At 40.6% G+C, this 27563-nt stretch overlaps 2 protein-coding genes across 4 annotated transcripts; both read right to left on the bottom strand.

Annotated features, from left to right (window-relative positions):
- Positions 1-835: 835 nt before the first annotated feature.
- On the bottom strand, positions 836-5724 carry mat2ab (methionine adenosyltransferase II, alpha b). Its single transcript, XM_039803003.1, has 9 exons — positions 5634-5724; positions 4816-4893; positions 4606-4728; positions 4408-4520; positions 4137-4280; positions 3829-4047; positions 3566-3748; positions 3327-3460; positions 836-2710 (listed from the first exon to the last, which is right to left on the bottom strand). Exons 1-9 carry the CDS (start codon positions 5722-5724, stop codon positions 2608-2610), a joined length of 1188 nt encoding a protein of 395 aa, XP_039658937.1. The 3' UTR covers positions 836-2607.
- Positions 5725-9261: 3537 nt separating this feature from the next.
- Positions 9262-25699, bottom strand: inpp5jb (inositol polyphosphate-5-phosphatase Jb). 3 transcript variants are annotated; one of them, XM_039803011.1, is made up of 13 exons: positions 25144-25699; positions 20184-20707; positions 18703-18810; positions 18151-18259; positions 15829-15945; positions 14843-15018; positions 14552-14663; positions 13983-14092; positions 13571-13772; positions 12815-12952; positions 12583-12666; positions 12398-12502; positions 9262-12143 (listed from the first exon to the last, which is right to left on the bottom strand). In XM_039803011.1, the coding sequence occupies exons 2-13, from the start codon at positions 20693-20695 to the stop codon at positions 11796-11798; spliced, it is 2121 nt and encodes a 706-aa protein (XP_039658945.1). In that variant the 5' UTR covers positions 20696-20707; positions 25144-25699; the 3' UTR covers positions 9262-11795. The 3 variants fall into 3 exon arrangements, with proteins under 3 accessions (XP_039658945.1, XP_039658946.1, XP_039658947.1); XM_039803012.1 differs by lacking the exon at positions 25144-25699 and adding an exon at positions 21245-21446; XM_039803013.1 differs by lacking the exon at positions 25144-25699 and adding an exon at positions 20806-20910.
- Positions 25700-27563: the final 1864 nt, after the last annotated feature.

A 27563-nucleotide genomic window follows, 5' to 3' on the forward strand; every position in this document is an offset into this window, starting at 1 on the left:
AACTCTTGACATAGGTCAGAATGAATAGTTGTCAGTATAAAAACCCTACATCCTCACTGTGACAAGTTTCCTTTTTAGAACTGGGACCTTCTTCTGCATGTACAATATCAATGAACATTAAACATGACACACCTACATATTTATGGTTTGGTATAGAAAGCTTTGTGTCCAAATTTCCCTTGAACTTTATTTCTTAAAAAAAAAAATCTCTGAAATAAAAGATTTGTGTAACCCCATTAAACAGGCACTTCGCATTACAGGCTAGAAGAAGACAAGTGTAGAACTAAATAGACCCACTTTCAAGTCTATCAATTAACATACAATATTAAAGTGATCCAATAGGCATGCTACTGGATACCAAATTGATTTATTTGGTGATCAGAAGGAAACTAGGGCTGGACAATATTTAAATATCGTCACACAAGACTAGAGATCAGCTTAGATTTTGGATATCATAAGGGTTGTCTTTTACTGGTTTTAAAGGCTGCATGACAGTGTGGTACTTTTCTGAGCTTACCAGACTGTTCTAGTTGTTCCATTTGCCTTTCTCCCCACTTAGACATTATGTCCACATTACTGATGATTACTTATCTAAAATGTAAGTGTGAAGATTTTGTTAAAGCACCAATGGTCAACCCTAGAATATCACAGCAATATCTATATTGAGGTATCTGGTCAAGAATATCGTGACCTCTGATTTTCTCCCCATCGCCCAGCCCTAAAGGAAACTTTATAAACTGCTTCTTTGGATAACAGACAAGTCCTTGAAAAGGGTTGTGTTTTCGTGGAAAAATCATATCTTAAAAAAAATAAATAAATAAACAAACATAATGACAACATTTGAAAGGAGTAGTTTTTATTACAGAGCATAAGGAAACTACCCAGTCTAGACATGAAGCACAATACAGTATGAGCTACTTGCTCCTCTGGAAGTAGAGCACATGTTGGTAGGAGGGGAGAAAAGCAAATGGGGAGGGGGGGGCAGGGGGCGTAGAGGAAATAGAAAAGGCACTCTTACACTTACTGTAGCCAACGGGATGACCTCCGAGTTGGTAAAAAAAAAAAAAAAAAAAAAGGAACAAAACCAAAACCTATCCCACGCATGAGATGGCCGTGTAAACAAGGCTGGTTTCTCTGTACTACACCAACCAAATGTTGCCATTCCATCAAGGATAGGTAAGATCTAAAGAATTGCACCAGGCATTTAAAAAAAATGGGATTTCAAAAACCAACCCACTTTGATCTACAGTCAAAATAAATAAAAGGTTGTAAAATAGTCAACAGTAGCCAGTGACACTTTCTTGATGAGGCAGACCAAAGCTTTTCTGTACAACACTCTGGAGCCTCAAGCCAAACAATGAAAAATGGTCAAGTCAAAAGGAATTCAAGATTCAATAGCCAAATGTGTTTAAAGCTGCCTTCTGAAACATCGGCTTCTCTGTATCCACGCTGAGTTTCAGAGAACAAATAAATAGTGTTAAAAGGTTTGACCTCAAGCCAATAAGACTCCGTGGCAAAGAACACTCCTTTAAGAATAAAGATCGGGACCAGGTTTCTCTGTAGCTACACCTGCCATCAATATACTTAAGGTGTAAAAAGGACCTTTAGTCACTTCAAACCATATATTAAAAAAATAAAATAAAAAAAAAAACCCAAGTGAAACTACATTTAAAAAAAGGACTTATTTAAAATTGAATGTCAAATGCATAAACAAGTCAATTTTTGCCATTACTATCAAGTATAACCAAAACCTCTGCAGACCAGAGCAGTGACATAGCAGCTTCTGACTTTTCTGTATTACGTCAGAAAACAGCAAAGGTCTGTAGGGGCATTTGAGGCTTCATGCTCATTTGAGAGCTTCAATTAAAATTTGGCTTGCCCATTAGCCTGCAATGCATAGCATTTTTTGTGAAAATAGCAACAACCCTTATATTTTAATTGTGCGATTCTAGCATCCTCCACAAAGACGAGGGAATAAAGCAAACAAAAAGGATAAAAGAACACTGGGTCAAGGAACAATTGGAACAGACTGAAAAAGGAGGAATGTTTAGAAAGCCACTAAACTTGTTTGGGAAGGTGCCAGATAAAAAAAAAAAAAATAAAGGACCGTCTGACTATCACATTTTGCTTCCAAATGGACTTAAATTTAGATGTCATGCAGACTCTTACATCAGTAGCCCCGGTGAAATAAGGAGTATTGCATATTGCCTAATATGCTACCGCCATGACACTGAAGACTGAGGATATTGATGTGTGGAATGCCAAAAAGGTGAACAACTGAATGCAGCTATTCAGGGTCTATCCCAACAAGAAACAGGGGAACCTCAAGACATTAGAGAACATGAAGTACTACGGTGCATGAGTTCATGGAACCCATCCAATTATTTAACAATCAAGTTTCTGAGGCATGCGTCCTATGACCCAGCATGATACTGCAACCAGCAGAAAACAGCAAGAAGACAGAAAGAGAGAGAGTTTGAGTGAGGAAAGGGAGTCATGTGTTAAATGATACCATAACTAAGAGAGACAAGGGCATTTCACCCCCGGAACCTTGGAGGCTTCTCTGTAGTATACACCAACAGGCCTGGGGGGAAAAGCTTAACAGGTTTAGTATTTAAGTTTTTTGGGCACCTCCCATGGGAAGGATTCTCGGCCAAAGTGGCCGTAGGCTGCCGTCCTCTGATACAAGGGCTTCTTCAGATCCAGCTCCCTGGAATACATAATCAACATATTTAGCAGCAGTCACACACACTGCGATCTCAAATGCACAAAATCTTACTCATACGAATTAACGCTGACATTAGCCAGTGTGAGTGTATAGAGTCACCAAATAAAATAAAGGAGATGTCAAAAACAAATCAGGTTTGTTAGACCAACTTGTTAAGAGGGTAACATGAAGCTTCGCCACTTACCCTGACAACCAAACTCATCCCTGTGCAGTGTGGTGACTGCAGCTGGAAACCACACTCAAGGCCGCTAATTTAACTATGAGCTACAGGGCTTTGTTACCAAAGAGATCATACATTGTCTACCCCAATAATTGAGACTTCTGCTCCCACTAATGGCTACATATGTAACTTTCAACTGCCATATAATTCAATGGAAAGAGCTAAGGCAATATAAAAGCTTTTAGTCACAAAAGCCAAACAAAGTGAAATCTGTATCAAAAGGATGGTTTCAGCAGAGTTTCACAATACATTAACTTAACCCTAAATTCTGGGCAGGGCAGTGTACATATATATAAAAAAAAAAAAAAAAAAAAAAAAGACACAGTGAAAGACCTGCTGTTTTACTGAGTAACAGCAGCTTCAGAGGTTATACATTACCTGACAATGACTCCAGGACGGAGATCAAAGTTCCTCTTCACAATATCAAGCAGCTCCCTCTCACTCTTGTGGGAGGTCCCATAGTGGAAGATAGAAATGGAAAGGGGATGGGCAACTCCAATGGCATAGGAAACCTAATACAACATACACGCGCATGTATTATATCAAACAAAACTTCAGGTGGGAACCTCTTGCAGCACCTCTTTCTAAAATGAAGAGCGGTGGGTTCTTCCACTCACCTGGACCAGCACCCTCCTGCAGAGCTCAGCCTTCACCAGAGACTTGGCCACCCAGCGTGCAGCATAAGCAGCAGAGCGGTCCACCTTCGTGTAGTCCTTCCCAGAGAAGGCACCACCACCGTGGGCTCCCCAGCCACCATAAGTGTCAACAATGATTTTGCGCCCCGTCAGTCCAGCATCACCCTGTGATGAAGAATAGAGGTTACACAGGTAAGTAACTCACAAGCTGTCATTTTATGAAAGCAAAACCCTCTGACATTTACCTGTGGGCCTCCAATAACAAATCGCCCACTGGGCTGCAGATGGTAGATGGTGTCATCATCCAAATAGATGCATGGAACAACAGCCTTGACGACCTTCTCCTTAAGGGTGTCCCTCATCTCCTCCAAGCAAATATCCTCATCATGCTGAACAGAGACAACAATTGTGTGCACACGCACTGGAAGCATGGCCCCACGGTCCTGTCGGTACTGGACAGTGACCTGCGAAAAAGATGCAAATATAAATGAGCTAAATCGCACTAACATGAGATAATTACAGTAGTCAATTACAGCAAGTATAACAGCTTCACCTGTGTCTTTGAGTCTGGCCGGAGCCATGGAAGGGTGCCATTGCGACGCAACTCAGCCATCTTAGCGTTCAGTTTGTGGGCAAGGACAATTGTGAGAGGCATGCTCTCCTCAGTCTCATCAGTAGCATATCCAAACATCAATCCCTGTAAAGAAAGAGGAAAAAAAATTAAAAAATTAAAAAAAAAAAAAAGTTCATCACTTCATTTAAGGACAATAGAAGACCAGCAACTTCAGGACACACAGACCAAAATGTGGATAGTCACTACTGACCTGGTCCCCTGCTCCAATGTCCTCCTCATTGCGATCAATATGAACACCCTGAGCGATGTCAGGAGACTGCTGCTCCAAGGCCACAAGAACATTACAGGTCTTATAGTCAAAGCCTAAGCAGGAGTCAGACAGCAACAAATCAGGACACTACTCTTAAGACAGTACACTTAAAAACAGAAACACAACAACATGCCACACCTTTGGAGGAGTCATCATAGCCAATTTGGCGGATTGTGTCACGAACAACTTTCTGGTAGTCCACTGTAGCACGTGATGTCACCTCACCAGCCAACAGGATCATCCCAGTCTTGGCAACAGTCTCTGCACCAGGTAAGAAGTAAAGTCAACATTTCAGTGTCAATGTAAACATCGGATTTGTGCCAACAAAGATATCAAAATTTGACTTACCACATGCAACTTTGGCATCAGGATCCTGCTTGAGATGGGCATCTAGAACTGCATCACTGATCTGATCACAGATCTTGTCTGAAAAAGAAGAACAATGCAACTTAACACCGGCAACAATGATGGACTGCTCCAAAACGGTTCTGTTGCTTTAGCGCCACCGACCAGTCTCGTGCTCAGTGGGAGTGGCTCTGAGCCTCTCAACAGTCGCCATTTCAGCATGCGCACATGTGGTGGGGAAGGGAGGGCGCGCAACTAACCGGGGACCTGAAGGCAAGCGTGATACACTTCTAAACATTGAACCAATTTTCTCTGGCGACAATAAAAACGTGGTTCGTTAAAATAAATAAATAAATAAAACACCCACCATCCCACGCCGCTGTTCAGCCCAAAAGTTAACGCTAGCAGTCAGTGCCTCACGAATAGCCACGAACTATTTGGCACATTAAGGAAAACGTTTACCAATTAAGAAATAAGGACAGTGATATGGCCAGAGCGTTCAAGTAACGTAATGTTACAGTGATTGCCTGGTATGAACACTAGTGTGTTTGCGGTCGATTGACTAGACAAGCGTTGGCATTATTTATTTAGCAAAGATTAACTTGGCTAGCTAAGTAGCGCGTGCTCTAGACACCGGCCCAGCTAACGTTACAGTGACGTAGCGGAAAAGGCCGTAACATCCAAAATTCAATAAAAGCAGATTACATTTATTTTTAAAGTGAAAATGTACAGTAACGTTATGTTGGGCAAACGACGTCGTAAAATATAGTTTTTTACTCATTTCATCAGACAGACTCCAAGAACCGTGTGTAGGGTCTTACCGGGATGTCCTTCCCCGACCGACTCCGAGGTGAACAAGAAGCAGTCCTCGTCAATGAGGGAGTTATGAAACCCATTAATCTGTCCGTTCATTGTCTTTAACGGCTGCTGCTGGTAATTTAAAATGTTACAGCGTTAATATAAAGCTAACTTATGTTTCGTATACTGGCGGTATCTCGGCGTTTTCCCTCCTCTCCCAAAGGACAGTCCTGTTACCTCGGTGTATTGATCCTCAAGATGAGCCTCATGGCGCAGAGCTCCAGTATTTATCCTATGAAGTCAGACGCTTTGACGTCACGCGGAGGTGGACCTTACCATCGAACCTATCAAAGGGGTTGTAACAAACATTAATAACGGGATGAAGTGTAGAATGGCAAGTACACACAGCGATAACACCTATGAAAACGTTACAGTGACACGAGAGCCTTGCTCAGTCAGAACCTTAACTTAAGTCATAGATATATATCTATGACCTTAAGTAACGTTACTATATCGTGTGTGTGTGTGTGTGTGTGTGTGTGTGTGTGTGTGTGTGTGTGTGTGTGTGTTTACGCGCGCGTGTGATAAGAATGGTGATGTAATAATAGAGTTAGTTGCACCTTGTGTTGTGTTCAGGCTTCAAAATTAACTTTTTCGTCTACCAGCCAAATGGCTAATGAATGTTCAAATATTACCAGCCATTCAATAGATTACCATTGGGTTTTTTGGCTGGTGAGTGAAGCCAATCTACCAGCCACTTGCATATTTCACCAGCATTTGGCTGGTAAACGGTGCTAATTTAGAACCCTGGTTGTGTTGTCATTTTAAATGAGATGTAGGCCTACAAGCTAGAAACCATACCAGTCTTGAATCAAACAGTTGTTAGACCTGACTTTAAAACAGCTGGATTTGAATCATAAACTTCTCTGCCAACATACACCCACACACACATGCTTCTTGTATTTCTTCTTTCCCTAGCCTTGATACCATCAGTGCTACATGCCATTCCTTAACCATTACCCAAACACAAATTGTATCTTCATTCTAACAATAAATCAAAATTAACATCAATCCCTAACCCTAAAATAGCTTCTTTAAGAAGTTAGGACTGGTCAAGATATCCTTGCTTTACAAAACAAAACAAAAACATAACAAGATTGTGAATAATTCCATATATGAGGATGTGGCCCGAATGGTTGTCACTTGAAAGTAGAGCTTGCTGTCATTGTGCATACAGGAAGATTTACTTGTTCAACAGAGCAGTGTTTGTTGCAGTGACAGTTGTGTTTTTAAGATGTTATGATCAGTTTAAAAGCTTATTTAATCAATAAGCTAGACCAGTGTTTCTCAAATGGGGGTACGCGTACCCCTAGGGGTACTTTAGAGTACTGCAAGGGGTACGTGAGATTTTCTTCAAAATGCTAATTTAAAAATATGTCATGCATAAATCATAAAATAATTATAATAATAAAGACATTTAGTGATGATTCTAAACATTTGAAGTATAGCATTCAAATGTTGTTCAGTTACAACGTTGTTGTCTAGTTAATCTTTCACTGACGGCGCTTTATTGCACCCCTTACATACTTTTTTTTCTAACAAATATGCTTTGCGCTGGTCAGGGGGTTCTTGGCTTAAAAAAACACCATTCAAAGGGGGTACATTACTGAAAAAAGTTTGAGAACCACTGAGTTAGACAATAGAGACTTAAAAGCCCTTATAAAAGTTCAGATTTTAGACAGTATTTGTTTTGTGTGTGTGTGTGTGTGTGTGTGTGTGTGTGTGTGTGTGTGTGTGTGTGTGTGTGTGTGTGTGTGTGTGTGTGTGCGTGTGATGTGTACCAGAAGTGTACCACACAACAAATAAAAGTTTCCCAGAAACCATTATTAGAGTTTGGTATAAACTCAAATCAATTCAATCTGATAAACTGCATTCATTTTAGCTATCACCAGAACATCAGAACATGTGCTTCCCTGGTGAAACAACCTGGAGGTACATTTGCTACAAAGTGAAAACTGGACAGTGGAGAAAAGAGCAGAGGCTGGGGATGTTGTATCTCAACATAACTTGATTATACTTTACTCAAAATCCATATTTCTCGTATCCTTCAGGCACTGTTGTTTAATATAATCAAAAGCTCTGATTGTGAACATGATGTACCTGTGAAGGCAACAGATGGGTTTTATTGTCGCTACAAGGACTGGTTTACCATGGTTTTAGCTTCAAAGCAGCATTTTATTCATTTGAGAAGAGTAGTATCTCTAATTTCAGTTCCAGTGCCTGTTTAAGTTAGAAAAGATAGATTTATCCAGAATCTGATTCTGAAATTGGGATATTGTGGTTTCAAAGTTTGTGACTCAGGCCACTGCTCACCAAGACAGCTCATGTATCTTTTTTTCTGCTGATCATTATGAATACGTACTATCTGACACCCTGCAACTATTAATCATCCCATTATAAGGATATATTTAAATGTTAAACATGGCTAGTCACAGTGACAAAGCATTTATGAAGGTGTGGAGCACACAAACAGCTATTACCACAATCAAAGCCCAGTGTTACATCATAGAGCAAAGAGACCTGCTGTTCTATCTGACCTACAGTGAGGAGATATAACATGTTCTAGGTGCTCAACTTGAAGTCAATAGTCCATCAGTGTTAAGGTGTAAAGATTACTACTCTAACAGTAGTGTTGGGTCATTTTTATTATCATAATGCGAAATAAAGAATAAAGGCAGCATTGGTAACTTTTACTGTGGCACATACTGATAATGGTTATTCCACACACAGTGGCTCATATCAGAAGTCATAAAAAGTAAAAAAAATCAAAGGTTACTTATGACATATCAGGGTCATTAGTATGCTCATTTTCTACCCTTTTAGTCAGTTCATTTAAATATGTTATTCTGGTGTTTACTGTCACTAAAACAACCAACCCAATCCCTGACCAGTGTTGCATCAGAGTGGTACATTCATTTGTCACCATGAATTTGCAGGGTGGACACTTTCTTTTCAGAAGACAAAAGCATGATGCAAGATGCACCTGCTGTTGCCTTTTGCAGGATGCGTTGTTGTGTCTGTTGCCCTCATTTATTCAGAAAGTCTAAAATAGCAGGTACCAATTATAACTCACAAAGAGCTGAATGGTTGTCCAAAGATGAATAATAGTAGACTGGAAGTCCACTCTAATACTGGTAATCACTGAATGAAGTTCAATTCTTTTATATAATTGAAGATAATGCATGTGCAGTACTGTTGTTGCATTAACAACCTTTGTAGTCACACACACACACACACACACACACACACACACACACACACACACACACACACACACACACACACACACTCTTTTTACTCTTTATGATCTAGACTACTGCTTTCTTTCTAATGTGAACTATTAAAGATATACTTGATTATGTGAGTAACTATGTATTAGACAGGTTTTGGACATGTTTTGAGTGTTTTTTATTTTTGTTATGTTGTAAGTATGAATGTTATGTACATAAGTTTGTTTTGTTGCACCTTTGATCAATATGTTTTCACTTATTCTGATATATAAAAATATAAGAAACAATAGATTACAATGTAATTACCCATTTTTCAAGCAATGACAATACATATGAAAAGACTCAGGAAACACACAGACAGCACAATTTGAAAGGGAGTATATTTTTTCTTTGGACAGTGTTGCACTAGTTTTTAGGTTAAAGAACAAAGCAAGCAACCCCTAAAACCCTTTTGCTTCATTCATCAGATGATTTCACAGAGATAAACAATTTTCATATGCCATCAGTTAGTATATCACAGGCTTGCTATTTTTTTATTTCATTCACAATTACACAACAACCGGTAGACTAAACAATCTACACTTCAGACAATAAAAGCAAAATTTTATCTGGATTTACTAAAATGGCAAACTGGAGAAATCAGACACTCTCTTCATAGTTGCTTTTAAAGCAAGAAAATAATTATCAATATTCTGTAATATCCATTGAAATAATGCTCCCTCACTGGCCAGCAGAATTCAGGCTCATTTAACAGTTAAATAAGAAAATAAATACATAATTTAAGTAAAATAATCTTTGTGGCATAGATTGTCTCCTATTATGTTTTCTACCATACTTAATATTTGTCCTTTACGTACATATTTCTTCTATTTTAGCCACTTCATTATAAAACAATAACATTCTGTAGACACAGCATTTTTTTCCATTAACATTTCACATTAGATAGTCACTGGTCATGACTGCAGAACTGACCATACTTACTTACTTAAATTACTTAAAGCAGGACACAGTCATACAATCTTAATCTCTTTTTAAACAAGTTACTCTAAACAAATGTCCATTAGATTTTTCATTTTCAAAAACAATAAAAATACATGAATGCACTATGAAATTAGTCAAACAATTTCAGATTACTGCATAAGCATAATTGCCCTGCATTTTCTTCACCTAACACTTACACTGAAGTAAAATTTTTATACTGTCCTTACCAAGTTTTTCTAACAATTTTCACAGCCACAATTATAACAAATAGGAGTCAAAAACAGCACTTTACGGCACAAAAATCACAGTACCGGAATGTACAGTATGTCCAGCAGCAAACCATGCAAACACAGTCACACCCCCTTCACTGCCACACACACACACACACACACACATCCATAAAAACACATACACACAAAAAAACTGTTTACAGACATACACACTGAGGTTACAGCCACAACAGTATACACTGTCCTACGCTAACAGCCCAAAAGTACAAGTGTCTAAGATGGTGCATCAGAAGTCACCCGGTAACAATGCAACACGATTATTGTGACTATTGTCAGCTAACCACCAGGATCAGTAGGGGAGGATCTGAGCAAGAGAAAACGCAAAAACAAACACAGGAACAGTGAACTGAACGAAAGCAAAATTTCATACAAAAAATAAAAGCATTAGATAAGACAATTTCATTTATTGGAAATATCACATTAGCATTGTGATATTTCACAATAGTGGAACATGTCAGCATTGTATCATACTACCTACAATGCAGTAACAAATATATGATTGTTTTGTTTTCTTGAATTATTCAAAAAGTAACTTTGCTGCTGTGAAAAGCAAGAGTTATGTAAGGCGCATTAATATAGAAGGAATGAGTCCAAGCAATATACTCTATATGTTTCCTGGGTCAGATATTGCTGTAGTTAACACTGAAGTACAGAGTTGGAGACCAACAATTAATCAACTAGTTCTGCCAAGACAGCCATGCAGATAGCTGCCGGTTAGCCTTCCACACCCATCACATCCCACTGTACTGATTTGGTGGCCTATTTAAAGGCCTTTTACGCATTACACATTCACTTTCTAAGCTGACATGTGCTGTGATGCTGCCATGGCTGGTGGCCGAGCCCCCTGAACCCCAGGCCCCCCCACTTTTTTTCATGCACCCTAGAGAGATCATTTGAAAGGTTCCTTGAGTCATGTTGCTATGTAATGCTGATTTTCCATAGCATGGAATATCCACAAGAGTAGACTCATACCGCCAAGTCAAAGTGCATATCTCCATTTGCAGAAGCTAAAAATGTTAGTGATGGTTGATAGAGCTGGTGATGCTTATGTGGGAGGTTTTGGAATAAAATGCTTTTTTCACTGTGTCTATGGTCCTATTGGTCTGAGCGGATAGATAAATGTTCCACAACTAAAGCAGGTGAGCGATTTGTGAGCATTGTCTGTGTCAAGTACGTCATACTCCTTGTCTCAAAAGTGTTTACTTTCGTTGGTATGCAGTCTGCTGACTTGACTGATAAGTAAATCAGTGCAGAGTTTGGGGAAGATGGTTTCTAAAAAGCATTAAGTAACCACTCTTTTACTTTACATGACCATAACATCCGTGAGTATTTCCTAATGCAAGGTTTCAGTTCCCTGTACTGTCCACACCTGAGAACGGACAAAGGTAGAAGAAACACAGGACAGAGTAAAAGGTTTACAAATAAAAAAATATGTGCACAGCTTAATAGAACAACTCAAGGCAAAGTAAGCCTTCTGGACAAACCAGATGGCTGTTCCTGAAAAGGATGGCATCAGAACCTGTATATTTTCATTACAGAAAACATACAGTGTAGTGGATGTATTTAATAAAAGACACAACAGTTGGCTATGTGACTTGTGACAACAGAAGGACTAGGTTGTGTATCACAGCCCTGAACCCTCCATGTCTTTTTCTTTCACCACAGGAGCAGACACCTGGCTGCTGCTGCCCTCTGCTGGACGTCTTGTGGACTCACTCTCAGCTGTGGTGGTGGTGGAGGGAGAACCAGTGACATTGAGCATTTTCATTTTGGCCTGTGCAGGGCTGCCAGAGCGGCTGCGACTGTGGCTGTGGCTGTGGCTGTGGTGGCTGCGATGGCTGCGGTGCTTGGCCTTGCGTGGACTGGGACTGCGGGACCTCGTCTTCATGAGGACAACAGTGCTGTCGTCCTCTGAGCTGAAGTCAGAGCTGTCTGAAGAACTGGTGTCAAGACCTGAAGTGGGAAGCTGGATCTGAAGAAAGATTAAAAAAATAAAATAAAATAAAAGGAGGACAAGAGGGGCATGTAAGATATAGAATATGGAGAAAGAGCAGCAACATGTTGGTAAATATTGGTAAAGGTAATGAAATAATTGTTAAGAATTGTTAAGATGCAGATGGGAACACCAGCAGTATAAGTATACAACAGATGTAATGTCCCTTTCTTAGTGCTAATGCATTTGATTGTTTTAACCTCAAGAAAGCAGTGCCAGAGTGCCATGATTACCTGAAATGGCTCTGTTACACCCACAATGGTGCTCATGTTGTTGCTATAGTAACCCAAGATAAAGTCCCCTGAGCCTTTGGGCAATTCCTCCTCGGTAAAGGTTACCTGGAAAACAGTTAGTCAGACATCTATTAAATGTGAAACAAAATGATCCCTGAAGAGAATCCAGCACGCAACCAGATTACCTGCTGTTCTTGTCGATTAAAATCAGCTTCCTCTTGCTTGGCCCACACGTATCCCACATAGTCCTTATGGTGCTTGAAACCCACCTGAGGATGGGCAGCACAATCACTAACAGTAACTACATGATTAAGATTAGTAATGCACAGAAATATGTGTTGTACTACTCCTGATGATTTGCTGACGTGGATTCTTCAGCCATAACGTTATTTGGCCAGTAGAGGTAAGACTATTTACCTTGTACAGTCCGATCCAGTCCCAGGAGCTGCGAGGGTAGCTGGGCACCAGTTTGAATTTTGCTGTGGCATCAGCAATACTATTCCACTCATCCTCCACTATGATTGTGACCAGGGGAACATCCACCTTGTATGGGAACTACAAAGAACATTTACCATAAACATTTATATAGTGCAAAGTGACTGTAAAGTTTCTTTCTTTATTTTAAAGATTTTTTGGGGGACATTTTAGGCTTTTATTTTTATAGGACAGCTCGAGACATGGAAGCGGAGAGAGAGGGGTATTGGCATACAGCAAAGGGCCGCAGGTCAGAATCAAACCCGCAGCCACTGTGTCGAGGAGTAAACCTCTCTACATATGGGTGCACACTCTACCAACTGAGCTACCCAGGCGCTCGACTGTAAAGTTTCTAAGATAAACTTAAATGATAATGAGGACAGAGTATCGAACCTCAGTAAATGTGTCCACGGCATCAATTATTATAAAAAACTGTCAAGTATCGAAAGTTGGCACCGAATGCATGGTCATGTTCTTAGGTCCAATATGAGCAGTTTCCTGATTTAAAATCATAACTTTGCTAAGTTAAAACTGTTTAATTTACTTTGGCAATGTTCTTGTACAGCAGTTTTAGTTTACATATTAAACATTGTTGTTTAATTCTCAAACTAAAGTGTTGAAAATAGTATTGTTTTGGTGTTGGTACCGAAACTAAGTATTTTATAATGTTATTAGCACCAGTATCGAAAGATTTCAAACCTGCAGGGTAAAGATGGAGGAGACTGGTTTGTGGTCACTGACGGTGTATTCCATGTGACTTCGGTAGTAGTGCTGTGTCACTTTGGTCCCGCTGGTCAGCCCTGAAATGGAGCTACGCTTCCCTGCGCTGACAGCAGCGCCAGCAGTGGCTCTCAGGCGCCACAGGATCCGGTCGGTCCAAGCTGGTTTACGCTTCTTCCCACTTGGTGGACGACAGAAAGAGAGATGGAGCAAGAGAAAAAATACCAACTTGTTAAAAAAAAGAAAATGGAGAGAAAAAAAGAGGCACTTTCATGCTCCCCCCCGGGCTAGTGAGGACCTTTCAGAGAGGAGAGTGTAAGTATTACTAAGCTAGGCTGTGATATCTGGTCAGTTGTCTAGAATTCATAACAGCAGCCCTGGCATCACCAACCTTGTGTCGTATGTATCTGTTCCAACATCAAACTTGTAGGTGGGAGGGAATTTTAGCGGCCCCTCTTGGAAACCCTCCAACACTGTCTCACTGTCTTTGGCCATATTGAGCTGTAACAATGAGAATTAGTAGACATCACTCACTGAGGATTTCTGTTTGGCACTCACTGACAGCTCCTGTGAGAAGATAGTGTGTTTCTTTATTGCCCTCTAGTGACATCACCTACACAGTCCACCAGACAAAAACAAAACATTTATTACATTTAATTAATTAATTACATTTAATTCAAACGTAACGTAAACGTAATTTCAGCTTGTGAAATGACAAGTCATCACAAGAATTCTGATCTGAAGTTAAGATTTTAGGGTGAACAGTTGTTGTTCTTAATGATTTTCCATAAGATTTAAATGGAAAGACTATTTTTGTTCAAAATTAAAAAGTCAATCAAAAGTTAACCTGCTACTAGGAATACAGACGAGTTAAGGGGCAAGTTGCTTTTCAGGAGGACTACATGCAGAGGAGTTAAATGTCACACAGTCTTTATACAGTATATTAGACCCCATTTTTACCTGATCCTTTTCCAACAACATTGAAAATTTGTTGTTATCGATGGCTGATTTTACCACTTGCATATCTAGGTCATCAATGCGGAAATTGAGATCTCCAAACCAGAACACCACACTGTGAAAAAATAAGTGCATAAGTATTTTTGCAATGCCGATTGTGACACCATTTCCCTCATAACACATGAATATGGAGAAAACAAGTCTGGGATTGTTAAGCACAGATATATCTATTGCAAATACATAGATATATATATATATGTAGATATATAGAGTGCAAAGGTTGTGCTGACTTACTCATGGTCAAGAACCCCGATGGCAGCCTGGCCCTCAAACTGCTGCTGCTGCAGGATACTCTCAAAGTCCTCCATGCGCTGCTCCGAGTTTTCCATGTGAGCCGGCAGGTGGCAGTTGAGGAAGCAGATGGTGTGGCCGAACGCTGACATGCGGGCGCTCACACCACCTTTATTCCCCTGTAACACCGACAAGCACAGGGGAGGTTAAATAATATTAAAGAGAGGAAGGCAAGAAAGCTTTTGTATTAATTGTCTCATCATTTCACTGGAAGCTAAATTAAATAGTCAGTGATGGAAAAGTGCCTAAAGACAGTGTATGTCAGTGTTTCTACTGTATTGATTGGTGCAAGTGTCTGTGGCACAGACAAACAGGAAGTTTACTCATTCATCTTCATTAGTGAAGAACGACATCAATATTTAATGCTAACAGTAAAGTGCACAGTTGGGGAACGGGATGAGTCTGCGGATTTCTACCTGCTGGTCTCCCAACTGCTCTGACCCACTAAAACACATAAGATGTTTCAGTATAAAATCTGCAGAATGTGGTGATGCCTGTCTGACTTCATACAGGGAGGATTTCACTTAAAAATAAGTGCTACATAACTTTTCAGGGGACAGCACTTAGTTCTGTCTCAGAGCATGTCATTGTCTTTTAGTAACATATTGCAGCAAACATCTTTTTTTTCCCCACCTGTTTAAAAAAAGAACTGGTCTTTATTTTCATAAAACTGGATGAATCAGCATTGTATATATCATGGCATATCAAGTAACAAGAGATGGATAACAAGGATAAATACAAACAACCTCCATTATTTACAAACCAAGCAGTAGAAGTGTGTACTGTAGTGGAAAGTTAGTGTCTGTCAGATCTCTATCAGGGTATCAGTGACAGTGATGCAAGCTTAAATCTAGTCACTCCTGCAGAGATGTCGTCCTATGTACAATAACACAGTGCTTATCGCAGAAAGGTGTCAGGAGCCGTCTCACCCAGTAACCCCCCAGGCCAGTACGGGTGGTCTCAGTCTGGACTCCGCGGAGGAAGGGCAGATGGAAGTACTTGGCAAAGACCAGTAGTAACAATCCCTGCATCCGCTGGGAGGTCACCTGAGGCACAGGGAGGAGAGACAGACAGACATGGCGAAAAAATATGATAACATGAATAGGTAGGTACACAGTGCGAGTTAGGAGGCGGCACTTTGCATATTTCTGAAAAGAGAGCAGTTATAAAGTTCAGGGTAACTCTGTACATAGCTTTATCTTTAGCACTAATATTTCAATAAACAAATTCTCTGAGCTGAGTCCGGCTTTGCTGTGTGTCCATTTCTGCTGCTCTGCTTAACTTTCTCTCCCCCCTCCTCTTTCTGACCCTTTGCATTTCCATTTAGCCCTGCAGGAGCCAGCGGTCCAGCTCTCCTACTACTTTACATGAAGCACTGCACATTAAGGAGGCCATAGCTTGTGGTCTGCCCTCGCTGTGGCATTAAACCACTTTGTAGAGGAAACGTGACGTACACGCTGAAGGCACTTGATGGTCAGACCTTTCCTTTCTCCATGCCCTCCACCATTATCTCAATAGCACTTGCATCTTGTTCTGCTACATAATGAAATGTCGATTTTGACATTTGTTCGCCACTGGTATAAAAAAAAAAAAAAAAGGTGTACTTATTTATGTACTGTACAAGAAGGGCAGAAATATGACATACATTGTGAAACAACGTGGTATTTGCATGCTATGTCAAGGCCCTCACCAGATATTTATGTCCATCCCTCCCTCTCCCTTTCTCCAGTGGCCCACACATCCCAACCCCCAACTGCAGACGGAAGAAGCATGAACACACCCCGCCTGAAATGCCCTGTGGCCAGTAATGGACGCACACATCTTTGCACGTGACATACAGTAAGACCCGCTCGCTTGTATACTAAGCAGCTAAATGTAGATTTTGACATTTGTTCGCCACTTACTGTTTTTGTTACGCAACAAATCTTTGTTGCGTAATGGATTCTACTGAACCGTAAAGTGGACCCAGTTTATTTGTGCTATGTGTGTGGACACATACAATGAGTGTGTGTGTGTGTGTATGTGTGTGTGTGTGTGTGTGTGTGCATCTGTGTCTAAAGTCTGAGAGAATAGAATCCCCTTTTTTGCCTGCATGTACTGTGGTTGAAAAGCACATACAATAAGTCACGGTAACACATTCAAAAGAGTGGCCATGTTGCAATTAGTGATTAGGGCCAGAAATTGCTAATTTGTGCATATACATTGTAGCTTACTGAAACATAAATGATGGGGACAATCAATGTTTCTGCAGTGAAGGGCAATAAGCTTTCCTGTGTCTGCAGTAGTTACCGTTTGAACCTGACTGATCTCAGAGCGAAAAAGAACTGATGGGGTGTCTCATTATTACGTGTCTGTCCACCATGTCATAACTAGACTGATTCCTACTGACACCATGCATCTCCCTCTGCTCAAGACAATCTACAATTAACACATCCCCTCAACCTGTTCACAGTATTAATATCCACATGAAGTACACAAAAAGGAAATGATTTTAACGAGGTTAAAGCTAACGTAGAAGACCGTGATACAGCCGGGGGACAGCATCAGTCTCACTGTCAGAGGCCCATCAACCCGGACAACAACGTGATCCAAAAATAAAACAGCATCCTGGGAGACATTTGTCTAGCTCTTTCAGCTCGACAGCTGATTCACGCTCTCTGGCTCACCATGCCAACAGAGCCAAGCATCGTTTCAGATGCAGCCAGACGAACACCAACCACAGCTGCAGTACTTGCCCCTTAAAAACATAAAACCTGGTAGATACCAACAAACCAGACAGTTCTTCAGAAAATAAACATTTCTGAGGATTTCCCATAGATATTTTACAGAAACACAGCCATGCAATACATTTTAGGAAGTATTTGCTACATCCGATTTATTGTGTGCATTCCATGAAGCCTATTGTATATGGTATGGTATGGTATGTGTAGGCATTGTGAAATAGAAAGATAGAGAAAAAGGTGCAGATACTGTATGCAGTCATAAAGGCACACAGAAGGGAGACTGAGAAACAGTGAGAGCTTGACTTTGCATTTTGAGCTTGGCAGACAGCGGAATATAGCAGATACGCTGACATTACACGCCTGTTATGAATTATCACCCCATCCGTTGCTCAGGGAACAAAATGAGCCGAAACTGTAGCGGAGAAGCAGAGATCTTATCAGCGATCACGTCATGCGTATGAATCTAAGCTGTTTAGCATTTTACTATGAGAGTGTGCATATGTTTTGATAATAAAAGCCATTACTGACCAGCACATAACCAAAGGGGCTGAGTCTCTCCATGCAGACCTCGCTCCACTGGTCTGTGAAGAGGACATCTTTTAGCCTTTTGTTAATCATGGAGTTCACTTCCTGCAGCCTTGAAGAAAAATGACACACAACAACACAAAGGGGTCACCAGCCAACAGAGATGTAAGAGGAGCTGCTGAGTGGGAGCTTTGATAATGTAAGGGAGGATTAATAAATGAAAGAAAATCATAGCCGTAAGGAGAGAGACATCATCACTGTGGTACAGAACTAAGCCTGGCTGCTCATTAGGGACATTGTTTTAGGTGTCCATGTGGGACAAATGTACATAAATGGAAAATTCAGCTTTTTTTTTTTTTTCTGCAGGACAGATGGGGACATGAAAGGGGAGAGAGAGGGTGAATGACATGCAGCAAAGAGCCACAGGTCGGAGTCGAACCCACGGCCGCTGCGTCGAGGAGTAAACCTCGTGCTCTACCAGGTGATCTAGCTACCCAGGCGCCGGAAAATTCAGCTTTTATGTGGAAGAAACTAGATGTGCCACAAAACACTCACCCGATAATGTACATGTCTGTGTTTCCATCACCAACATTCAGCCCCAGCAAGGAAGTGATGTCATCAGGTGGCGTGGCCGAACCCACGTTCCAAGTGATGATGTGCAGCCTGTTGGAAAAGAGTGTTAGGTAATATCTCTTATAAACTAAAGTCTCCTACACACCTCAGGTTCATAACCTACAGACTCTGAGTGACACAGCAGAACCCTTGTATTAATAAAAATGATTATGATGTAATCAATTTAGCCATTCTGATTCATATGCAGAGGAAATTGCATAAAATGACTGAAGAAATATTAAAATTAAGTAAAAAGATCAGTACAAACTGACTGTGTTCATTTCCAGCAGCTACTGTTTCCATTAGATTAATTAACACCATTGATTAGGGCAGTTGCCAGACAGCACTGGTGCAAACCAAAGGTTGTGTAAGGGATTGTATTTACACCTTGTATGTTGTTAATTCATGCAGTGTGATTTGATATATTGGGCCGACTGGAAGCTCAGTAGTTAATGTCACTTAAAAACAAGAAGTCCTGTGTTCAAATCCTTTGGTGCTGAAAGCCGAGCCAACTCTGGACCAGTCTGAATGTTACACATGTATATGATCTACTGTATATTTAATGCAGTATTTACGGTGCATTTGCAGGGAAGCTATTGAACAATTTCCCCAAAAAACTGAATGATCACCCAGCTCTTCTCGGTTTACTGGCCAAAGGTGATGGCAAAAGATAAAGGACATTTAGGTTTCCAGTTGTTCCAGGGCACTTGAGATTCAGCTCCCAAGAAAATTCAAAAAATGTTCTATAAAAAGTAGTGAGCTCACTATGCTTGCAGTGTTATCATTACATTTTCATTATTATCATTACATTCATTCAGTTCATTAACATTACATGGCATTAAATCAGACTTCAATCATTTCAGTTTTCTGTGCCACAACACTTCTGTTAAAATGTTCCCATTAATTTAGCAACCTAATCCAAGTCATTGAATTCACTACCTACTAAAGCAGGAAGTGGTTAGAAACACACCCATAGATTATTATCATTTAGCTGACGCTTTTATCCATGTCTTATCCATAGATAAGAAGGAACCAAAGGGAAAGAAAGACACAAACCTAACACTGAAATGGATGTAATTTAGAAATAACTGTATTCTGACCAAATTTGGGATATTGATATTATCCAGAGAGATTCTTCACTTCACAACAACCAATTTGGTTGTTGAATTTGTAAAAAAAAAAAAAGTTGTGGAAGTAAATGTTTCATGACACAGAAACAAATAATTATGATGACAGTATTTCGCAAAAATCACCAGAATCTGACTACATGTTCACTCTAGTCATGTAGCCTTGCAGTGTTGACTGTCAGTGTATATAAATAAATACTATGTGTGCCAGGCTTTTTTTTCCTCAGCTGTTTGGGAAATAAAGGCGATGTTAAGACATGCTAAATCATGGTGGGACAAACCGATGAGGGAACTTGCCTGAAGTCTTCCACAATCTGGGTCTGAGTGTCAGCTGTACCTGCTACAGAGAAGGCTCTCTGAGCATGAGGGTTCAGGTGAGGAGCCTCAGGCCTGCTAGCAGGTGGGTGGGGGACTGAGGCAGCCCTAACCGGGTGGTGGCCCAGTCCTTTAGGACCAGCCTTACCGCTGGGCCCGGTGCGCTCTCCTAAGGGTTTGACTGCTCCAGGGCCAGAGGTTTTGGGGCGACTTGCCACAGTGCCATCAAGAATGCACTCGTCCTGGTTAGCCACCGGAGTGGGTTCAGCTTTGGTTTCAGCTTTAAGTTCGGAGATGTCAACAGAGCCCTCTACTCTGGCACTTCTCTGGGGCCGTCTAGGCCTGGCAGGAGCTCCAGGCTGGCCGGCAGTGGAATCTGTGGCCGGAGTCGCTGTATCTGATGCCGGAGCTGGAGTTGTTGTTGTTAAAGCTTCTGCTGCTCCCTTTGGGTGGTCTTCTTGCGTCTGGCTTTGGCTTGGATTATCTCCGTCCATTTCTTAAGATTTCTGTGACAAAGAAAACAATAGGAATGTTTCCACTTGCAAGATGCACATCATGTTTGCATTTTAGGAATTTAAATTCATATTCATCCAGAACATCTTACCCTGAAGATAACTTTCTTGAGTAGCATCAGAATTATATGGAGAGATTTATGTAAGGAACAAGACCAAAGTTTCTGTGGCCAGTAAATGATGATATAATGTAATACAGAAAATTTATTTTAAAAAAGGAGCTAAAAAGGAGGTACAGAGAGGATTTATATCACTGGAACACTGAACAGCACGACATGCAGCCTCTTTCACAAATGACAAGTCCATTCAGCTGATGACTGCAGGACTGTCATGAGACCCTATTGAGCCAGCAAGACAACTGAGTGAGTCAGTCAGGCTCCCACCGATTCATGACTGTTCAATTACCTGCCTTCTCATGGCCTTGGAAACAGAAGAATACAGCTGCATGTATGATATGAGACCAAAATACATAAAGCAACAGCTAAAGAGCAGGAAGAGACAAGGAGAAACATCTTCTCCTACTGTCCTAACCTCTTGGAGCTTTTGAATGGAAGATTTGGAGAAGAAAAACGCCTGGACACAGTTTAACATCCTCTCTACGTGTGCCTAAGCCGCCCGCCAGTCCAGCAGTAACCAGGGAGATGCTCAGTCAGCTCATATCAGCTCAGAGCACCTGCCACACATTAACATGAAGAACCGCTGCACCGTACAGAACCACAAAAGTCAACAGAAGGGAATAAACAACAACACAGAGAGAGGAGCTGCAGAGAGATCAGACAAACACAGAGAGTAGAGGACAGGAATAAAAAAGAAATCTAAACGCATTCATTCAAGTAACAATCCATTTGATTATTATTGTGTGACTAAATGACTGCTTTTCTTTTCTCTATTGCAGATTGATAGGACACAATAGTAATTTCAGCTACTGCACACTGTTTATAAAAGTGTTGGATTTAAATGCAAAACGTAAAGCATTTTAACTGCAGAGGCAACTGCTTCAATGAGTTGATGAAAAATGTATAAATAACTAATGTATGTTATAGAAATTCAAACTTCCATGGAAAAATATGGCCATACAATTAATGGGAAATCAAAAGGAAAAAAAAGATACAGACACTGTAGTCCATAAATTGTTCATCACCAAAGATGATGAAATGAAAGCAAGCAAGAAATGCTCAGATGTCAAATCCCTTAAACAAAAAAATCAGCCACATACAGTAGATGGGGACATTGTATTGTGCTTGTGGACACGTCAGAGCCTTAAAAGAGCTGATTTGGGCACTAAACTGTGGCAGCAGGGAAACAGGTTAGAAAAGGACCAAAAAATGTCAAAATCTTCTATAAGGGTGAGCGGACACTTAATCTAACATTATCAGGTGCACAGCCAAATCTTGGCAGACATTAACCCAATTTATTCTCTGCATGGTTGAAACGATGCCATGTACATTAGGGACATATTTTTGGTCAGCAGGGAGACAGGGTTATCTGCTTGGGGACGGGGAAACGACAGAGCCTTTTTATAATTATTCACATGACCTTGAAGAGACGGGGGCCATGACTTTCGTGCAGAGAGGAGGGCTGCCTCTGTACTCCACATGTGCCCACAAACATGCTGGCCTCTCAGTCCACCAATAACCTGGTGCCTGGCTGGGCATAATGTATTCCTATGGTCCATGTATGGCATTCGGTGGGGGGAGTGTGGGAGGGCACACGTGGGAGTGGGTGGTTGCAAAACGAGCCGAGGGAAGCGAGAGGGAGAGCGGAGCGAGACAGCCCATTCAGTGACAACACTGTGTCTCTTTGCAGAATGTCTCTAAATTGATCCTCTCACACTTCCCTCTGGCACTGTCTATTTTTCCAAGCTTTAATCTCTCTCTCTCTCTCTCTCTCTCTCTCTCTCTCTCTCTCTCTCTCTCTCTCTCTCTCTCTCTCTCTCTCTCTCTCTCTCTCTCTCTCTCTCTCTCTCTCTCTCTCTCTCTCTCTCTCTCTCTCTCATCGTCCCATTTCTCTAATCCTTTCCCTCTCCCCATCTTCTCCCAGACTCTGTTGTTCCATCTTACCCACCTCCACTGCATGGGTATTGAATCGCTCACAACACCAATTTAGTTTCCCCATCCCTATATTTTCCCTTTCACATCAAGCTGAGCGCAGGCACTATTCCTGGCCTAAAAAAATTCTCATTCCTTTCCTCTCTTATTCTGCCTGCACTCTGAGGTGACACTTGCGCTCCTCCAGCGACGTGCTCTGTATTGTTTCCTTCAGCCAACCACCTCACAGTCACTATCAATGACGTCAACATGCCACAGTCCCAGCGGCCACCGCCACAACAACCGGACATTGATCATAATCAGTGCTAATGTGCTCGGGAACATGGGGAAAAAACTGGAGAATGAGAACATGTTCAAACCATATTTGAGAAAAATATCTGGGAACAATGGGGAGGTATAGTATGTAGGACTTTGTGGAGGGGATAGTGAAAGAAGGAAATACTAAAACGTGAGATATGGACACTGATTAAGGTGGAAATAGCACATGCAGAGACACTTTTTTTTTTCTGCAAGCCAAAATCTAAATTTCTAATACACAATTTGTTTTAATTTGCTTAATGTATGACAGAGTAAGAGCCAAACATTTGTCTTTCCGGGGACAGTAATGACACATTACCACTTCTTATTCCACTCACGGTCACCGAGGAGAGAGTGGAATGATTTGATAATAACAAACGTGTCATGGTGTTTACATGCACCCTCCTGAGGGGGCTAAAACTGAGAAAGCCAGGAAGGATGTGGTGTAACCCAAACAGCAGGCTCTAGCCAGCCTTCTTGACTCCTCTGGTGGGATTATTTGACAACACAGATAGTTTTGGACGACCAGATGATCAGATCACAGCCAAGGCTGTAGGATGTCAAGATGATCTTGCTTACAGTCTAACACTGAAGACATGTGCTGACAACATGCAGTATAATGTCTGCACTGCAAAATTATATTGTAAGATGCAATTTCAGATTCTGTCAATTAACAATTATAGAAATCAGTCAAATGAAAACATTTACTTTTCTGCTTAAAAAAGGTCCTCTGTAGAGGAAAACGGTCACCATGTTGTTATCAGACGCAAAAGCAGCATCTGGTTCACCAAATAATTGACTTGCATACATTGCACAATTTCAACTAATTGGGATAAAGTTTGTCATTCAGCCCTACCTAATCTGTCTGTGAAGGAATCTGCATGCAATCAAATGCAATGACAAAAACTCATTAGGGATGATAAAAATAAATCCACTGTGCGTGGACTGGAACGTGAAACATGCCCACAGCATGTGTACTAAGGTCTGCCTGTGCATGGAATTAAAACACTACTTTATAGAGAAGTCTCTTCACTGCCCACATATTTCTACATGCCCAGTTACTGGTATTTAAATAAGAATGAAGAAATACGTACGGAAAGTTGCAAAAGCAGCTTCACAGTACAGTAGCTGATGCTTCAGTAACTACTGAGAAAATCTGTTAGGTGAGTGATAGTCTCACATTGCCAGACCTGTGCTGTGGAGTGATAGTCTGGGATAATCAGTGAATTTAGACTCAAATTAAATGCAGAGTTTTGGAATCCAATGTTGCTACAGATTATTAGGCTTGCAGCTAAATCCTCCCTCAGTGCATCTTTCATATTACATTATATTCTAGCACTATAATGTGCTTGGTGTGATTCAGATTGGCAGAGTAAGGGTAAAGCTTATATGGTTTACACCATTTTAACAGAGCATAATGACAAATGTATAACATGAGTTAGTGACCTGAATGCACATAAATATGCAAATATTCCTGACAACCAAGAGAAGGATTTTTGTCAGGAGGTGTCATTTGATACGTGGTATGCTCCGTTTTGTTAACACTAGAACACAAGTTTTACATTGCACACTTTTCAGTGTCCCGTATAACATATTTACATACTGAAACAGAAATGACTGATGTACCAGCTGAAAGAGGACAGCAGTAGCAATTACAGTATCTGGCCTAATTACACTCTTGATTCAACAGCAATTTTTGTCTGGCAGAAAAAGAAGATGAAGGTCATTATTATAAATATCAGTGCCAGAGTCTGTACACTAATGTGTGAAAACCTGATAATGATTCATCTGCATGATCTCTAGCATTGAAAAAGGTGATACATTTGATATGTTTATTCTTAATTATCATGGTTTTACGTTGCAAACAAATAAGCTGTAACATGTATCAATGGCCAACACATCCACAGCATGAGGATTTCTTTACAGTGGATGTTAGAATGAAACAAAAGTAAACAACAATATTGGTGTTTCTGCTGTCACAATCACTGGTAATTAATAGAGGCGCGTCCTGTTACATAAATGTCCCTGATAGGTTTCAAGACTAAACAGCACGCATGCTTGCAGCTGATTAATCATCACCTTTACCTGTTGTGGTTCTTCTGTGCTGAGGATTTTTCCAGCTGATGGACCTTGAGTAGGCTAAACCGTTGTCACAGATGTAGCAGTCGGTCAGCCTCGGTGGAGGATGTGAATTAATACGAAACACGAGAAGAAGGAGGAGTGAAACGTTAACCGAAAATACACTGAACTTTCCTTTCCAGTCGCCTCCCAGATGAAACTATCGGCATCCCAGCGCCTTCCTTCCTTCCTCAGCGGGGGAATGACAGGGAGGAGGAGCAGGTGGGTTTCTAGCGATGTTGGCGACAGATTTGCCAGGCGGGCTACATCTCAGGAACACAAATGTCTCCCCCTGCGTTTAAAGAAACAGGCTTGTAGCAGCACGCGCACGCGTATGTGTCCTGTGCCTTCACCGTGCCCTTCAAAAGAAAACAAGACGTGTCCGGGACGGCACGAGAGACGGAGAGAGAGAGAGAGAGAGAGAGAGAGAGAGCGCGCTTCCGTAAACGAGCAGCCGCTGCCTGCCAACGATGTTCGGTTGATGATTACAGTAGTCCGGCTCTGAGGTTCCCAGAACTACAGCAAGTAGAATGTAGATATCATGACAATTACACAAACATGGCTTACATTTGCGAACTTAGCGTACACTTATCTCTCTACTACAACAACAGCAACAACAACAACAACTTACCTTTTGTCAATTTTAGGCCGCGAGCCAAATTACCTCTTACCTATTAATCAGTGTGGATTTGAATGGCCGTTCTATGTAGTCAAAGTCTATGATGAAGCACTACTGCCGCATAGTGGTTGGTTTGGAGAGGTGCGTGGCATAATTACAGAACAGCAGTGAGGGTTGTATGGCCTTAGCTTCTATAGCATTTCAATTGGCCATTTGTAGACTGTAACACTGTCTAAAAAAAACCCAACTGAGAATATTTTTGTTGGTGGATATAAGATTTGATGCACCCTACCTTGTATTTCATTAGTTTGAAAAAAGAGCAAGGGCGCCATGTAGGGTCAAGGGTCAAGGTTAGAGTTGCTTGGTATTGTCTTAGCAGAACTTTGAATACTGTTTACTTATTAACTTGACAGGAAAGATAAAAATATCTTACTATAAACTTGCTCTAGATCTCGTCTTTCTATATCCAAATTGTAATTTATCAAATTAACAAAGCCAATTGACATGCATAACATTTTTTTTCTTCCATTTTTTAATTCATGCTATGTATTGCTATGCTTTTAATTTAAATAATTTGTAACATAACACAGATGCAACTCTTTGTAACTTTTCTTTACAAAGTAATGGGATAACAATGATGCATTTTTCTGTAAATTTAAAAATGTTGTATTAATTAATTGTTTGTAATTTAGAACATTGTTACTGGTACCCTGCACTTTCATGCCTATACGTTGCACCTTCAAAAATCAGTGAAACAATACCAACAAAAAAAAAACGTTTCTGATGACACTCAAGAGAATATTTTAAATATTTATTCCAGGAATTCATAAATCTAATATGAAAAGTGAATATGCTACTAATATTAGTATCATTATACTTGCTACAACATGACGGTTTTCATGACGATTTTCTGTCCTCCAGACTCTAGAAGGACCTCTGGTGACAATGAGTCTTTAATTTAAGATTTAAGTGCAGGGAAAGATTCATTCAAGTGCTGAGCAGGTTCCAGGAGAGAGAGAGAGAGAGAGAGAGAGAGAGAGAGAGAGAGAGAGAGAGAGAGAGAGAGAGAGAGAGAGAGAGAGAGAGAGAGAGAGAGAGAGAGAGAGAGAGAGAGAGAGAGAGAGTGTGTGTGTGTACTTGTTAGGTAAAGCTGTGCAGTACAGTAAATGTGGTGAAGATAGTCACCTGAAGCTACTGGAGGCAGAAGTAAAAGAAATACTGCAGGATGTTGAAAGCTCACTGCACATATATACTCTATCCTCATATGGAGAAAAAAAAAACTAATAGCATATCCATAGTCAACACAGATGTAACGTTGACCGTAACATAGATACATAGGTTTTTGTTTTTTTCTTATATAATGTGGATTATACACTAAGGCATATCTTATTTTTGTTATAGATTTTCTTTTTCATCCTTTCATTTGGGCCTATTCTAGAGCGGACCAGCAGTGCTGTATGTCTTTCTCTTCTGTGATGAATCCCAATGAAAACAACAAAGGTTTTTGTGCAGTATATAAGTCTGTGTGTGTGTATGTCTGTATGTCTGTGTTTGTGTGTGTGTGTGTGTGTGTGTGTGTTTCCTAACCTCTTTGCTGCTTTCCTCATTATATCCTTTCAGTGTTCCTCTGTTCTATTGCAACTGATCACTCCAAATTCACATCTAATGTTTACTAAAATGCTTTTGAAACCCTCCACTTCGGTGGCAATAAACACTGCCTCTGTACATCTTATATATCCCATTTTTGTTGTAGTTGTAGCAAAGAAAT

The sequence above is a fragment of the Perca fluviatilis genome, chromosome 6, assembly GCF_010015445.1.
Source record: "Perca fluviatilis chromosome 6, GENO_Pfluv_1.0, whole genome shotgun sequence".
Taxonomy (NCBI): domain Eukaryota; kingdom Metazoa; phylum Chordata; class Actinopteri; order Perciformes; family Percidae; genus Perca; species Perca fluviatilis.